Genomic DNA, 17,073 nt, shown 5'->3' with positions numbered 1-17,073 from the left:
GCCCAGAGGCTACCAGTTTACAAACTCTGGCCTTTGTCTTGCTAGAAAATTCCTCCTTGGGAGTGAGAAGTGGGGACACCCAGGGTCTTCCCACCAGGACCCTAACCTGACAGAAGCTTCTGGAAGCCCACGGGAGCTACAGGCAAGTCTCACATGGGCCCCAGAGGGGAAGGGAGGCCAGCTAATGGGGCGTGGCCAAAGCCAACTCAGCCAACTCAATGATCCGCTACAGAGAAGAAGAGGTCTCCTGCCGCCACCAAGAGAAGGCTCAGCATTGCTACAGCCAGACCAAAGTCGTGGTAGCCAAGTCATAAACAAGGATAATTAGTGAGCAGTAGAGCCGGTGTATGGCGGTTACCATAAGTGAATGGGAAGAGAAGCAGGAGAACTTTCTACTGGTGCAGAAGTGGGAATCATGACAGAAAAGATAAGGGCCAGAGGAGGCATCCAGGGGACCCCATGCAGAGCAGGAATTTAAAAGGAAGATCCTCAAGTGAGGAAAGGTTTCATTGTTCAGATTAAAGAACCAGATCTTGGGGCGCCTGGGTGGCTCAGTTGGTTAAGCACCGCACTCTTGATTTCGGCTCAGGTCATGATCCTAGGGTCGTGGGATTGAGCTCCATGTCGGGCACCATGCTGAGCATGGAGCCTGCTTGGGTTTCTTTCTTTCTTCTCTGCCCCCACCCCTCATGTTTTCTCTGTCTCAAAATAAATGAACATTAAAAAAAAGAAAAAGAAAAAGAACCAGATCCTAGGCTCACAGGGACAACTCTAATCCTGTCTGCATGGCTTCTGGCCCCCAAACAGGTCACCACATTAGCTTCTGTAACTGAGAAGGAAGCCACAGAGAAACTGGGGAGTGACGTCTGTCAGAGTGACATGATAAATGATAGTATCCCAGGTCTCGGATAACGTGACCCAAGAGGATAAATGCCCCTGGGGAGTGACCAGGGAGATAACAGGAAACACACAGGCGTGATATTCCCACTTGAGTGTGCAAACAGCCACCACTGCTGGCCTGTCCTGCATGGATAGACCAGCCTCGCTTGTGGCCAAGCTGCTCCCGACTCCACAGGGCTGTTGCTGACATCACAGGACCTATCACCTAGATCACAGTCAACCTGCTGTGTCCTCTACCCCATGTGGTCTGTGTGTGACGTATGATGCTCTACCTGCCACTGGCCTAAGTCAGAACACACCTGATCTATGTCTCGACCCTTGAACCGTGTGGCCCTCCGTACCCCCCAAGACCCTTGCTGACCACTGGCTGCAGAACTGTATGCTAACGCAAAGAGCTCACACCTCTTCTCAAGGGGACGCCTTTGCCTGGGCCTTCAGGCCAGCTGGCAAGGCCAGTGGGATTCTGACTCCCTAAGTACGGCTGGAGCCCAGACCAGCACCAAGAAACAGCACCAATCCTTGGGAAATCCCGTCACCCTCAGAATAAAGAAAGACCCTCAGAATAAAGAAAATAAGCATCAAGGCAAGAGAATTACAAAGTTCCCTAGAAAGGAGAAAGAAGATGATTTGCCTAAGATCTCTGGCAACAATGGAGGGTATGGTTTCATGGAATGAAGATTCAATACCCAGTGAAACCATCCTTCACAGAGGAGGCAGCAGAAAAACTCTCCGATGCGCAAGGTCAAAGCGAAAGCATTCAAGGAAAGGAAAAACATGGTACAAAACAGGGGTCCACACTGGATTCAGTGAGACAGTGCTAATTCTGAACTGTTACAAACATGATTATAAAACAACACAAATGTTGAAAATAACTGCTGGAAAGAGAAGTCAGATAGTAAAAAACTGGAAGGCAGAGGTGGTGGGGGAGGATAAAGAGTAAAACCATGCCGAATGTCTCATTTTTCAAAGTGAAGAATCGATATTTTTCACAGAGGTAGAGACTATAGAGAAACACAGGGCCTTTCTTCTTAATTTAAAAGTAACTCTACAACAAAAGTGGAATGTGTAGAACAAAGAAAACTTCAGCAACTTTCCAGGATGACAAAAAAATTTTAAATCCTGAAAGGTGGTACAGAGCCAGAAAGCACCAAAGCGCATGAGAGAGGAAACCTTCTGGTCATCAAGACGGATGCAAATGGCTCTCCTAACACCTAGGGGCCCTCCATCTGGAACACAAAAACTGCAGCTGAGAAAGTTAAAAGCAAGAGTAAGCAAAGATACACCAGGAAAATGCAAACACACGCGCGCGCACACACACACACACACACACACACACACACACACACATCAAAACCAGTAGCAGATAAAGTCAAATTCAAGACAAAAAAGATTAATTAGGTCAACAGGGGTTCCTCGAAGCTGTACAAAGGTAAAATACACAATAAAAAACATAACAACCATGGGAATGAATAAAACACAAAAATCTGTTAAGAACCACAGAGGAATTCATAAAACCACCTCTCTTAATCCTAGAGAAAATGTACAAAATTAAGGGATGAGGCAGAAAACTGGAATAAGATGAGAAACCGTACATCAAAGCATGTACTCTAAAAATAAAAAATTAACATTTTCCAATAAATGTTTAATGTTTGATTTTATCCCACAAAATACTGACAAAAATAATTTTAAATAGGTCACAAAGAAAAATCTCAAAATTAAGGAAAATAAAATTTACATAGACTACACTTTTTTTTTCTTAACTTTTTTTTAACATTTATTTGTTTTCAAGAGATGGAAAGAGAGAGTGCGAGTGGGGGAGGGGCAGAGAGAGAAGGAGACATCGAATCCGAAGCAGGCTCCAGGCTCTGAGCTGTCAGTGCAGAGCCCAATATGGGGCTCGAACCCACTAACCGTGAGATCATGACCTGAGCTTAAGCCGGATGCTTAACCGACTGAGCCACCCAGGTGCCCCTACATTTTCTAACTCCAGTGGAAACCAGTAACCAAAAGTTAACCAAGAAAATTAACCAACCACATCTATCTGGAAATGAGAAGAAATGCTCTTAGTCCATTTCTTAGGTCAAAAATCAAATCAGCTAAAACTTCGTAGGATATGGTAAAGGCAGCATCAAAAATATATGAGCCAAAATTCATTTATTACTCAACAAGAAGAAGATTGGGAAAAAATGAAGTTTCAACTGAAGAAGTTTAAAGACAGATGTTCATAACGAGGTCAGGAAGGGAGGAGAAAGGAACAAGCATAAAACTGGAGATCTAGGAGGCAGATCAGCAGTGGAGCTGATAATTACATCTGGAAGCTGATTGTATGAAGATACCATCAAAGTGGCCACACAAAGCTTCCCCATACAGAAAGAGCAGACAGTCAGGAACAGGAAAGGAAACATAACTAACAGACACAGAGCAGGTTTTCACATTTAACATAATAAAATAACCTGGTTCTAATAAGTTCAAAATTCTTGATGAGAATAAAAATGTTCCAAGAACTAGTTTAATATTACATGTCAACTATACTTCAATTTAGAAAAATAGATAAGGGGCGCCTGGGCGGCTCAGTCGGTTAAACGTCCGACTTCAGCTCAGGTCACAATCTCGCAGTTCGTGGGTTCGAGCCCTGCATCGGGCTCTGTGCTGACAGCTCAGAGCCTGGAACCTGCTTAGGATTCTGTCTCTCTCTCTCTCTCTCTCTGCCCCTCCCCGACTCATGCTCTGTCTCTCTTGCTCTCAAAAATAAATTTTAAAAAAATTAAAAATAAATAAATAAAAAGATGGGGCCGCCAGGGTGGTTCAGTCAGTTAAGCATCTGACTTCAGCTCAGGTCATGATCTCACGGTTCGTGGGTCAAGCCCCACATTGGACTCTGCTGTCAGCACAGAGCTCACTTCAGATTCTCTGTCCTCTCTCTCTGCCCCTTCCCCATTTATTCTTTCTTAAAATAAATTTGAAAGAAACAAACAAACAAAGAAACAAACAAAGAAACAAACTAAGAAAGAAAATGATAAAAAAGAAAAACACCCTTCCAGGAAAATGTACTATACGAACTCTAAGAGGAATAAAGGATAAAGTCAGACTGAAACAATGCCTTAGGAAAACCTGAAAAAGTTGGCCAAGAAATCCTCCCCCTCAAGAAACAATAAGTTCTGATAGTATCGAAGGATTTCTTTAAACGTTCAAGGAATAGACATGCCTCTTTGCCTTCTTTTTCTTTAATTTTAATTTTAATTCCAATACAGACAGCATACAATATTATATGAGTTTCAGGCGTACAATGAAGTGATTCAACAGTCCTATACATGCCTCAGTCCTTGTCACCACAAGCGTACTCCTTAATCCCCATCATCTATTTCATCCCCCTCTGGAACCATCAGTTTCTTCTCTATAGTTAAGAGTCTCTTGGTTTCTCTCTCTCTCTCTCTCTGTCTCTTCCCTTTGTTTGCTTGCTTTGCTTCTTAAATTCCACAGGGGTGAAATCATATGGTATTTGTCTTTCCCCGACTGACTTATTTCACTTAGCATAATACTCTCCAACTCTATCCATGTTGTTGCAAAGCCCCTCTGCTTTCTAAACTGTTCTAGAAAACAGAAGAATGTGAAGAACTTCCCAAATCACAATCTCAAAAACCCTGTTCTCAAAATATGGCAAAGGGAGTTAAACAAAAAAAAATGTGTAGCTCGATCCTCTACTTTGAGCCTTTATAGTAAAAGAGTTAACAACAAAACAGTCCTGGTGATGCGGACTAGATGCCAGGCCTGCTCTACACACTGTCCACATAATGATTCACTGGGTCCTCCGAATCATCCTATGAAACGCTGTTATTACCTTGTTCCCAGATGAGGAAACTGAGGCACAATGAGTGGCAGAACTGGTATTCAGATGCGGGGCGCACCAGTCTCCGGAGGCCGTGCTCTAACCACCACTCTTTACTGCCTCCCCATCTCAGTCATGCGGCTTGTTACAGCAGAAATCCGCCGTGACTAAGCAGTGCGTGACACAGACGCCACACTAGCTCCCCACCAGGAGGTCCCCGCAAAAAATCCACCTAAGGTACACCTAGTGCCCGATCCTGGCATCTCATGTCCCGCTCCGATAAAAGGAACCGCGGCTCCTCGGAGAAATGGCTGATTCTAGGGCTGGAGCGGGGAACACACAAAATGAGCCTGGAGCATCCTGCCGAGCCAGAAAGTAAGACAGAGCTCAGAAAGCAAACTGACCGGGGGTGGGTGATGTCAGAGGGACACAGGAGCCTAACTGAAAGAGCCCCCGATGCCCAAAGCTAGAATGATTGGAGCAAGAAAATAAATAACACCAGATTCTAACTCAAAGTAGAAAATAATCGGCTATGAGTCCATATAGATAGAAAATAGTCCATAAATGAGTGATTCAGCAAATACATAAATGGAGAAGAAGAGACAAATCCCTACAAAGAAGAATTACAGACAGCATATGTAGACGCTTCCAAACCAAGAGGACAGAGCACAACGCGGTACGGGAGGGGGGAAAGAGAAGCTGATGGTGGAGAAACTTGACAAACGCTGCCTGTTAGGTGAGGGAGGTCAACACCAGGGATAAGTGAGGTTGACAGCACGGAGCCCTGATACGACACGATGCCAAGAGGCACTCTGCTTCTGTGGTCTTCCTCCCAATGACCCATGACCCCAGTGTCACCCTGAGAAAGACATCAGAAAAACGAAAACTGAAGGATCTTGTACAAAGTATCTGACCAGCATGCCTCAAAACTGTCAAGGTCATCAAAAGTAAGGGCGTCTGGGAAACTGTCACAGCCAAGAGGAGCCTAAGGAGACCGGACAACCAAAGGCAGTGGGTGACCTGGGTGGGATCCTGAACAGGAAAGGAATATCAGGTAAAAGGTAAGGAAAACGGAATAAAGTATGAACTTCAGATAATAATAATGTGTCAACGTTGTCCACGAGCTGTGACGAATGTGCCAATCATGTTAACAACAGGGGGAAATGGGTATGGGGTATGCCTGAACTAGCTAATATACTTGTAACTTTTCTGTGATCCAAAACTATCATAGAATTAAAACTTTATCAATTCCTCGAAACACATATACACAAAAAGGCCAAGGGAGACGCCAAAAAGGCATCTGACAAAATTCAACATCTTTTCCTGATAAAATCTTCTCATAAGTCAGGAAGAAAATACTACTTCCTTAAGCTGATGATATCTATTTATGAGAAGTCAACGGTCAGAATCGGGTTCAATGGTGAAATACTACAGGAAAATCCATACAGATGCCTGCGGGCACCGCTGTTACTTACCAGGATTCTCAGGGGGCAATTTCCCGGGCATTTGAAGAGTAAATGCCTATTTCTATTGGCTTTGTCCCCAAAAGCTCTAACTAGGGCTGCATCACCCAGGCTGCTTATTTGCAGGAAGCCTTTCTCTCTGGTTCTTTGTCCACATTTTCCGGCCGAATACCAGACCTGTTTGCACCCTAAATGCACCCATTTTCCAGTTACTCTTGTGGGCAAAACGCACTACCTTGCTTTAAGCCTCAGAGGCCCACAGCCCCTCCACCACCAAGGTCCCAGCTACACTTTCAGACACGGGGTCTGCTGAACCTCGCAGAGAGAGCTACTCCCCTCCCTCATGTCTGGTCGTGCGGACACAGAAGGCTGGTGGGCACGCGGGACCTGCCCTGCCCAGTACGGGATGGCCCAGGATGAGGCAAAGCCTGTTCTGAACACTGAGGAATTGTCTCCCCAAGGTGGGCCTGCCTCTTAGAAAGGGCTCGCTCAGCTCACTGAGGTACAGCCAGCTGGGTGCAGTTTCGTGGGCTGCCTTCCTGAAGGGTGTACCAAACAGATGGGGGTTTCCTGACCCCTCTCGTGGTAGGCCGAGTGTGGCCTGCCTCCAACAGCCAAGGAAGTGCTGGCAGGAAACGTGCATCAGCCTCACAACACAAGGCAAAGAACGGGTTCCGCCACACCCAGACCTGGGGTCTCAGCAGGCCCTTTATGAGCCAGCCGTGCCGTGGCTTCGTCCCTCAAGGTGGCCAGTGGACAGAGGATGCGTCTGCCATGGAGGGGACAGGACATGCCCACGACAGTGACCAGGCCCACAGAGAAGGCCTGTCACATCCGTTCTCACCCAGGGGGGCTCAGGGTCAGAGGCTGACTGGACCCACACCTGCCCCAAAGGCCCCGAGCAAAACTCTAGCACCTTCATGGAGGAAAGTAAACTGAGGGTGGCCTTACTGACACCCAGGCTTGCCTAGAGGGAGACCACATTAGATGGTCCACTCCCAGGGGACTGAAAGCTATACATCTCCAGAGCCTCCAAGAAGGAGGAGAATACGGGCTTCCTGGTAACATCCATCACCAGTGAAACCTGGATCCTCTGCACGACCCATAAGGGGCACGGCCAGAGCCATATAGGGCCATGTCTGACCACCACATCCAGCACGGAGAGCCCCTGGCAAGACCCAGAGCCAGAGTGGGGCACGCGGGTCCAGGCACCTGAGAGATGGTCCTTCGGGGATTACAGTGCACCGGGAGGGCTGGACAAAGAGGGAGCTAATCTGAGAAAGCCTGGCGGTCTCAGGACACCTGGAAATGCAGCCCCTGCAGATATAACAGAGAAGCCGGGGAGTCTGTGGGTCCTGTGGGGGAGCTGGGAGTGAGGGATGAGCTCGGGGGTCACCTGTGCCTGGTGAGGCCTAGGGCTCGGGTCAGGGGGCAGGACAGGGAAAAGCAGCTTGTCTGTGCCAGCTGCCTGTGTTTCTACAGCCATAATCGCCGCGAGTTAGTAGGCTTGTGGTTGTGGCGTTTTCCTGAAAACTCTCCCATCTTCCAATTATCCTCACTGCAGTTAAGCGTTCTAGTCCTCAGAAAAAGAAAAAAAAAAAAACGGACTTATTTTACAACAACACAGCAAGGGTTCTGCAACCTGCTCCCTGGGGGGGGGTGAACTGAAAGACCCAGCACCGCACGGCTTACGTGGAGAGAGAGAGAGTGTGTGAGTGTGAGTGTGTGTGTGTGTGTGTGTGTGTGTGGTGTATGTGGGTGCAGGTATGAGTGTACATGGTGTGTGAGCAGTGTGGTGTACAAGGTGGTGCACGATGTGGGGGTGTGTGTGCACAGTACTTTGTAACTGTGTGTGTGATACGTGCGTCTGTGTGGTGTGAGTGATGGGGCGTGTAGTGTGCGTATGTGTGGCATATGTATGCGTGGTATAGATGGGTGGTGTGGGGGGGGTGTATAGGTCTGTGGGGAGTGTGTGTGGTGTCAGTGGGTGATGTCTGTGTGCGTGCACACACGGGCGCACAGCGTCAGGGGAGGAGACCCTTCCGCTTGGCCCCCATCTCCCATGCCCGGTCTGGACTCAGAGGGCACACCGAGCGCACAGAATCGTGACTCACTCGGGTCCTGCCGGAGGGCAGGGGAGGTAAGACGACCTCAGAGCGGCCAGCACAGCGGAGCGAGTTCTTCAGACACCAAGGAGGCTACTGGTGTGGGCTGCTGTGGGGACACAACAGCAGGGCAAAACCCAGGCCTTGTCGAGGGTCTCCAGGCAGGGTCGGGGGCGTCTGCCAAGAAGGACCCCAGCCCGGGGAGGAGGACGGACAGCCATGCAGTCCCCTAGCACACCTCACAGACCTTCTGCCTTTAAATCCCTCCCACGACCCCCACGGAAGTGGTCACGGGAGAGCCCCAAATGCCCCATTCACAGCCTGGAGAGAAAGCATAATTTCAATTAAGGTCCCAGGCTGTCCAAAACATCGTTATTAATCTCCTTGTGGCAAACGTGAGCCGGGACCTGCTTACGCAGCCAATTGAGCCTGCTCTAAATTAGCGTTTGCAGGTAACTGGTTCCGCCGCCAGCCCCACGCCAGCCGGCTACATGCTGGTTACACCTCTAACGTGAAATAATATGAGGCGGTAAAATGGACGGCCTGGTTGGGCCTGCGCTCAGGTGCCCTTGGCACCCGATTTACCCACACATTAACGTCTTCTCGCTTTAACACAATTTACTATACCTCCACTGCAGAAAATGATGTTCGTTCCCTCTGAAAACCCTACTCACAGGCACAGCCCAGAGGAGAGGGGGATCCTAATAAACGCCATCAGCTCACTTTTTTCTTTTAACATGCCCTCAAGATTTTATAACAAACCTTTGATTATAAAACAAACAAAGATGAGGACCGGGTTTCCAGGCCAGCATCTCTTTGGCCTGAGTCTGGGCACCACTGCCCTGATGGTCTGCCCTCTTCTGAGAAAATCAGCCCGTCTCAACCCCCCATCCCCTGGGCAGGCTCCCACCCTGCCCCCAAGTCCTGACACACAGGAGTCCTTGCTCGTCTTGCCCTGTGTCCCTCTGCGGGGCTGGTCCGGCTCCTGGCACAATGTCCAGCAGGTTCCAGGGACGCTGTTTTGGGCCCGTGGGTCAGCAGCCTGCACAGGAACCTGGGCTCCCTGGGCCTTCCCGGGCATCGGTCCAGCCTGGCATTAAAAGGGCCACACCCCATGGGGAAACAATACCTGCTTTAGAGAGAATTTTATACTCCCCACCTAGTTAAGAAAAGAATTCTAAAAGTTCATGGTGGCATAGAGGACAGCAAAAAATAGCTCAGGACATTTTCTTCTCTCTCCCATCCATCCATCCAACTCACCCACACATATCTCCTGACACCAACTGTGGGGCAGACACTGGGGATAAAGGAGACAGGACTTCAAGAAGCCTCCAGCCTCCCAAGGACACCAACCACAAAACTGTGTCACAGAGTCACCCAGGCAATGACAGAGAAATGTGCCTGTGGGGAGGAAGCTTGAGGCAGAGAGAAGTCAGCCCATCTCACCACAGCACGTGTCCCCAGGGGCTTCAGCTGGCACTGGCCTCCTCAAATCTGGCCTGGGACATCCCAAAGGTTAACAATGACAACCATCTTCCCACTGCCCTCGGGGGTGACACCCTCAGCCCCCAAAGGTCACCCTGCTCGCCTGTCCTTCAGGAACAGATTCCGCCTGGTTCTCATCTTCTCTGCCTCAGCTTTTCCCCAGCACAGTCCCAATCCCCCTGTGCTGTGCCCCAGGAACGTCCCTGTTCTCAGCTTCCCATGTGCACCTCCTGCAGCCAGCCGTAGCGTGTGCAAGGCATACAGTAGGTGCACGATAGCATGCACACCAGGTGCATCCAGTCAAGCTGAATTAATGCCACTTGGCATCCTCAGGACAGCTGCTCTGCTGTGGGCTTCAGGCTCATGTTTCTGATCCACAGAGGAGGCGGCCGTGGGGCCAAGGGACTGGAGGGCGGGGGCACTGAGCAGTTTGAAGACGAAGGCATGGTGTCCCCAGAGCTCAGCTTAACCAAGACCCCTTCAAAGAACAGCCAAACTCAACGTGGAGACTCCGGATCTTGATGCAAACAGACCAGCGTGGACTAGGTATTAGTAAGATTAAGGAATTACTGTTAACTTGGTTAGATGTGATAATGATGTGGTGGTTACATAAAGGGAAAAAAACCCTCATCAGCTGAGACACCTACTGCTGTATGTACAGGTGAAATGACATCATGTCTGGAGTTGGTTTTAACTTTTTTTTAATGTCTATTTATATTTGGGGGGGGGGAGGGGCAGAGAGACAGGGAGACACAGAATCCGAAGCAGGCTCCAGGCTCCAATCTGTCAGCACAGAGCTGACGCGGGGCTCGAACCCACAAACCGTGAGATCATGACCTGAGCCGGAGTGGAACGCTTAACTGACTGAGCCACCCAGGTGCCCCGTGGGGGTTGGTTTTAAATATAACTATAGCAAAACAAAAGGAAACACAAACTCTGCTGGGGACTTTCAGGCTCATTATATTATTCTTTTCTCTTTTGCATAGGGTGGTGGATTTCTGAACTTTCTCATGAAAAGAGAAAAAAAACCCCTGCACTGCCTTGGGTCGGGGAGCAAGGAGCTGGGGGAAGCATTCCGAGGGCCGCTGGCCAGAGCTCACACACAGGCCCACCTGGGCTGCAGCGGCCTCAGGCTCTGGCCAGTGGGTGGGAGGGCAGCTCATGTCCCTCCCAGGAGCCAGCTTTGGAGCTGGACTTCCGGCAGCTTAGGACACGGGGCTGCCACCGCACAGAAGACGTTAGGGCTCCACCCTGGGGCAAGCTAGTCCTGCTCTAATTTCTGGGTTATTTTTATTTGAGGCATCAGCTATGGGCCGATTCAGCGGGGAACAGATTTGTGGGGGCAGTGCCAATCTGGGGGACCGCTGCCCGGCCCACCTCCCAGGTAGCCCTGTAGAACCCCTCCTGGCCCTGATCCTGGCGGGGGGGCAGGGGCCGCGGGACTACCAGAGCAGATACCGCACTGCAGCAGACCACGTGGAGGCAAAAGCTGGGACAGCTCTGCGTGCCTGTCCCTGTCCTCCTCCAGCGTGACAGAGCTGGGTCCTTGATGAAGCACTTGTTCCGTGCCCCCTCCTGGGACTGCACAGCAACAAGGGCCCTCAAGGCCATGTTAACCTCTCACTACTCGGGGTAAGAGGAGAGAAACACAGAGGCCCTCTGTTCTGGACTCCTTTCAGGGTTAGACTTTGAAAAAGATGCTGATCCCCAAGCCACCTGAGGTGAACAGAAATGCCCACAGCGTCCACTGCTGATTCTGTCTGCACTTCAGTCTCACCCCACACTGACAAAGCAGGCAGGCCAGAAAGGCTGAGAGAGGGACGTGGAGGCACAGCGGGCCCCGAGAGCACCCGGGTGGACTCAGCAAAGTGGGGAAGGGGTGACAGTACCAAACCCGTACAAGGGGCGCCCCGCCATGGGGCGGGCAGCATAAAGGTGAAACTCTTTTCTGTACGTACACTTCTGACACCAAATGTGAGTGACACCGAGCAATCTTCCCATTCTCTGTGGTCACCAAATGGACGTCCTACAATTTAGTTCTGACATGAACGGCCAGAGTGAGTACAGACCTCCCAGTCCCACAAGCCTGCCCCCACTCCAGACACCAATCGCAAGTCCAGGCCTCTGGTACTTCTGGCTGACTGGCTATAAACTGGGGGTTTCTGTGACCCCCTCCCTTGGGTTTGATAATTTGCTAGAATGGCTCACAGAACCCAGGAAAGTGTTTTACTTACTATCACCACTTTATTAGAAAGGATACGACTCAAGAAGAGCCAAACAGAAGAGGGAGGCACAGAGCAAAGTATGGGGGAGGGGCAAGGAGCTTCCATGCCCCCTCCAGGTCGCCACCCTTCCAGCACCCCCCCACGTGTCCACCAACCCCACTGTGTAAGGTTTCTATGCACGTTCCCTTCTGCAGGCACGACTGAGTACATCACTGGTCAGAAGTCCACCTCCAGCCGCTCTCCCCTCCCTGGAGTTTGAGGGGGGGCTGCAAGTTCCAACCCCCTAATCTCAGCAGTGGTTCCTCCAGCAACCAGCGCCCACCTTCCACAAGTCACCATATTAGCATAAACTCAGGTGCCCTTGAAAGGGGCTTATTATGAATAATTCAAGAATTCCAAGGGTTCTAGAAGCTCTGTGCCAGGAGATGGGGGCAGAGACCAAATATGTGTTTCTTATTATATCACAGGGGGTGTCCTCTCCCCAGTGGAGCTTCTAGACGGTACTGTCACTGGCGGGAGACCTGGGACTGGGGGCCTCCTACCCCAGGACCTGGGTGGGAGGAGAGCCACAGGAGCAGTTTGGGTCTGACCCAAGGGCTTCCTCATGCCATGGGCAGCAACCTGCTGACCCCTGGGTCTTGGAGAGGGGCTGAGGCGCTGGCCAGGCCACACCCCTCATGCTGGGCAGCCCCGGGAAGCGCTCCAGTGGGGCACTCTAGCCTAATTGGAGCCCAAGGTCAATGGAGTTCTCCAGAATGCTTTACGAGCCACTTAACCATTCCTCGACCCAGTCATCCAAGCACAGCAGACATAATGGCAGTGTTTACACATAAAAATGGCAAGCTTTCTTTACTAGCGGCTTTCAGAGTCACAATAGCAGCTATTTGGTAAAGTTTCCTGCAAATTGCAGAAACAAAGTCCAAGAGTGGAATGATGGGGCACTAAACCATCCTGAAAAGTAATCAGAGACCATTACCATCAAACACTCCGCCGAGAGCCGGGGAGGTGGCCACAGTCGGAAGACAAATCCTCTGCCCACGATGCCAAAGCCCTGCTCACGATCCCCACTCAATCTGTGCGCGGGGCTGCGGCGCCTCATCTGTTACTTGCTCAGGGAACATAAATTACTGTTTTTTACATTTTAATCTTTACCCAGAGAAACACGGCAGCTTACCTTTCCATCTCATATTCTTTCATTCCCACTTTTACAGCCTTCATTACCTGGAGGATGGATATTAAGCAAAGACATTTGTATTAAGGAGATAAGTAACACTGCCTTATAAATAATGTATAGCCCTTTTTCAAAAGAATCTCTTCTTCGAAAAAAAAAAAGAGTGATATGTGCATACAGTGGTGCAGAAATGTAACAAAATTAGAACTTTTTTAAAGCTCTGAAAGCCGCACAGTTTATTTTAAACCACTCTGGAGCACTTCCATTTGGAAGCCAGTGGGCATCCAGCACCCAGCTCTACGGCACAGGCAGCAGCAGACCGAGGGCGGCAAAGATTTTATCTAGATGCCTGGTGAATACTTGATGCTCAGAGAGCGACAGTGACCATCCTAAAAGATTTCCTTTGTTTAGCCGTCATAGAACGTGCAGAAAATGAAACGCATACAAGAGGCTGTGGCTCACAAACGCACAAAGCCATGACCACCACTAAGCAGGCACCAGGCCACCCGTCACCCTGACCGTCCTGCAAGAAATGCGCCTCCTTATTTGCTCTGGCTCCTCAGGTAAAGTGGGAAGCCTTGGGAAGGAGGACAGTTTTTGGAAAACGGAGGACGGTAATCCATGTGCTTGGGTGAGGACGAGAGAGTCTTGAAAAGCAGCTAGAACCTGCCGGAGTGCTGGGAAGGAGAGCCCTGCCCTCTTGCAAGTGGGGGACTTGTGGCTGGGAGATGCCCTGAGGGTGGGTGCCTTAAGGTCAGGAAGAGGGGCAGAGCCTCTGTTGTCCCTGCCCCCACGGGGGAAGAGAGAAGAGCCATCACGAGTCTCTGCTGGAAGGGACACCTGCTGCCTGTTCATGGGGCACTTGGGACTAAAGCTCCCCAAGACCACCCATCCCAATGGGGCCCTCCTGCCCCGCTCAGAGCAACACCACTCACCCACCCCAGCTACCAGCACCCCAACGAGCCTGTGCCCAACTTACCTCTCGGTGGGCCTCACTGGAGATTCTGTTGGTGTAACGCAAAACCTCCAGCTCCATGTCCGTTTTAAAGACCCGGCTTCAGAGAGAACAAAGCAGCAGGTCAGTGACTCCCAGCAGGGGCTGGCTGAATGAGCCCCTCCACCACCGCCTCCACCCCACGCACCCCCGCCAGGGAGACCTCGGGGCCCGTCACACCTTGCACAGCCTGGGAAGGACCACAGGGCCGGCTCGCGCCCAGCCAGGCTGCAGATGGGCCGCCAAGGCCCAGGACGGATACGCTGCGCTAAGTACCGCCCATCCTGATTTAATGCCAGCCTTGGGCGTGCAGGCTGTTTCCAGTTTCAAGATCTGGAACCCACCGTGGGTGGTGGAAGAGGCCCAGATTCTGTAGCCAGACATGCCCTACCTCACTGAGACTCAGTTTCCCCATCCATAAGAGGGATAAAATCTACCTGGCAAGGCTCTTAGACCTGAATCAACTGTGCTGACTCCGGGGCTCTGCCCAGTTCGCTGAAGAGGTCTCCCGTTTCCTCCTTACCCCACCCGCCTGCCCTCGGGGCAGCCCAGGAATACCCCCTGACTCTGAGCCAGGGGTGGGAGTGGGGACAGCAGGTGGTGCAGCCACTTCCAGCTGTGAGTGCAGGTAAGAATTGTGGAAACAGCTGGTCTGCAGAGAGGAGACCAGGAAGACACGAGAAGAGAGGGGGTGCTGTGTGGGGCAGGCAGGCACAGCCCAGAGACCCTCCTGTCCTTCTGACACTTAGCTGTGCCTCCTGCCACTGGACTCCAGGGGTCCTGGAGTCCTCATAGTAAATTCATGTTAGTTTTCCCAGATCTGCTTAGGTCTTTTTGTAATCCATCTCATTGCCAAGTAAGATTCAACCAGAGAAGCTACAGAAATACTGGTTGTCTACCCCTCCACTTCGAATAAGCAACTCTAGGCCATGGGCAGTGGTGGCCGCGACCAGTCACTAACAGCCCAGCATCCTCGGTGCATCCCCCATGGCCGGCTTCACCAAAGCTCCCCTCCCTCTCACGAAGGGGGCACATTCGAGCAACCTCCGGATCAGCAAAGCCAGAGTGTCTGACGATGGCCCGCCCCTCTGTTCACAGTGTATCTGTCTCTCGTCCGGCCGCCATCTGTGCCCTGAAGCCCGACCCGGGCCAAGGATGGCAGCGAAGGTGCCCCCACCTCCATCAGGGGCAGCAAACCTCTGGAGACTGCACAGAAGTAGCTGTAGTCAGCCACTGACTCATGCCGTCTGCATGGTGCCATCCAGCTGGGACAGCCAGCCATCTGCCACGGGGAAGTGACAAAGGTATCCTGGAGCACCGAGACGCCCTCCTAAGACCGTAAGCTTTCTGGGGGATGTGGAAAATACAAACCCCTGAGCCCAGTGAGACTTTTCCCAAAAGAACATCCTTTCTTTCTTGAGAAGGAGTCCCTGAAGGCTGACATTTGGCTCTTTATCATCATAAGGTGTCTCTGATTCTCCACCAGGACACTGGGAGCAGCCCACCTGGGGACCAGAGAGCTGCTTCCTGTGCCCTGGAGGTGAGGGCCCAAAGCCAGAGCAGGACTCAGGTGAGCGGCTCAGGCTCCTCAGGCCCAAATCCACTCACAGGATAACCTAGCAGCCTGATGCTTTGCTCCCCACTGCCGCCTGCCCGGTTCCAGCCTGAGCGACTGGTAAGCAAGGAGCGGGCCTCTCTGTTCTCAAATGCGGTGATGACCAGAGTAACAACGCAGGTGGGAACCGGGCCCAGGCTGTGCCCGCCTCCAGCCCTCTGACCCTCTGTTGGGCTTAGACCTCTGGTCCAACCTGCCAGCCACCACTCCTGCCAAAATTCCAGACCCCCAGGCCCTGTGCCCACCCATCCGCGTGGCCTTGACCAAACCCTCACAAGGGATGAGGGATGAGCCAGAGCCCGTGCCTGCTGCCCCCATGTTCCAGGGCCATGAAGGCCTTGGGAAAATCCGCGGCCGGGCGGATGGCACAGCAAAAGCTCCCAGTCACCAGCCCCACCGGTCTCGCCACGGCCCCAGTTCTGCTGTGAGTTGCGCGGGGGCGTGCAGGGCGGGAGGGCTCCTCTTAACTTTATCTCCCCAAGATCTCTCCCTTCCCCTCCTTGGGCCCCCTCCCCAGCTCAGTGCATAAATGCACTCCTCTCTCTCCCCTCCTCTCCAAATTCTCAAGCCTTCCCCTCCCCACTCACGTCCTCCTCCCCACCCACTTACAAGGGAAGGGGTGGATCAGGCTCAGCACCCTAACACACACCTGGGTTCAGAGCCCACGTGGCCCCTATTACCGGGAGCTCTACGACCACCCACTTTCCTCCTCCCCCCCCCCCCCCCCCCCCCCCCCCCCCCCCCCCGTCCTCCTCCTCCAGCCAAGCTCTATCCTCCGCTACTCCACCACGTTTCTGGAAGGGAAACTACAACTGTCCTTGCTTTAGGCGGGGAGCAAGAGGAGCTTTCGTGTTTGATCTCAGAGCTCTCCCCCATCCCCTTCCCTCCTCTCTCCCCTCTCCTCTTCTCCCTTCAGCCCACCCCTACCCCCTGCCAGCCCCCCTCTCACAATGTGTGGGAGGACCCCAGGCTGCCAAATTCAGAGGCCTTCCCTGAGTGCAGAGAGGAAGCAGCACAGTGACCCCCGCCTCCCCTGGCACCGCTGGGCTGCTCCCATCTCCCGATAAGGCCTCCCTCCCTCCCCCTCTCCACTCTGCCTCTGCACCTGCTCCCGAATGGCTGTCTGTGGCACAGGCCTCTCCTCCACCCTCCAGCCGCTCCTCCACCCGCAGGTCCCCCAGGCACCTCCAGCTCGGTGGGACGCCACCTCCCCCACCTCCCCCCACAGCTGCAGCGCCCCCCTGCCACTTACAACAGAGACCTGCATGCCATCCCAGATCCCTTCCTGT

The 17,073-nt window shown here is 51.9% G+C and overlaps 1 protein-coding gene across 1 annotated transcript in view; it reads right to left on the bottom strand.

Annotated features, from left to right (window-relative positions):
- Positions 1-17,073, bottom strand: part of PEPD (peptidase D) — a 112,322-nt gene that overhangs the window by 54,481 nt on the left and 40,768 nt on the right. Inside the window, exons 8-9 of the mRNA XM_023245695.2 lie at positions 14,155-14,230; positions 13,179-13,225 (exon numbers count right to left, since the gene is read on the bottom strand). Coding sequence (XP_023101463.1) covers positions 13,179-13,225; positions 14,155-14,230 — 123 coding nt within the window. The remainder of the gene's footprint in view (positions 1-13,178; positions 13,226-14,154; positions 14,231-17,073) is intronic.

Source organism: Felis catus, chromosome E2 (genome assembly GCF_018350175.1).
Source record: "Felis catus isolate Fca126 chromosome E2, F.catus_Fca126_mat1.0, whole genome shotgun sequence".
Taxonomy (NCBI): domain Eukaryota; kingdom Metazoa; phylum Chordata; class Mammalia; order Carnivora; family Felidae; genus Felis; species Felis catus.
The sequence above is the reverse complement of the archived record's forward strand: the minus strand, read 5'-3'. Positions and strand labels throughout refer to the sequence as shown.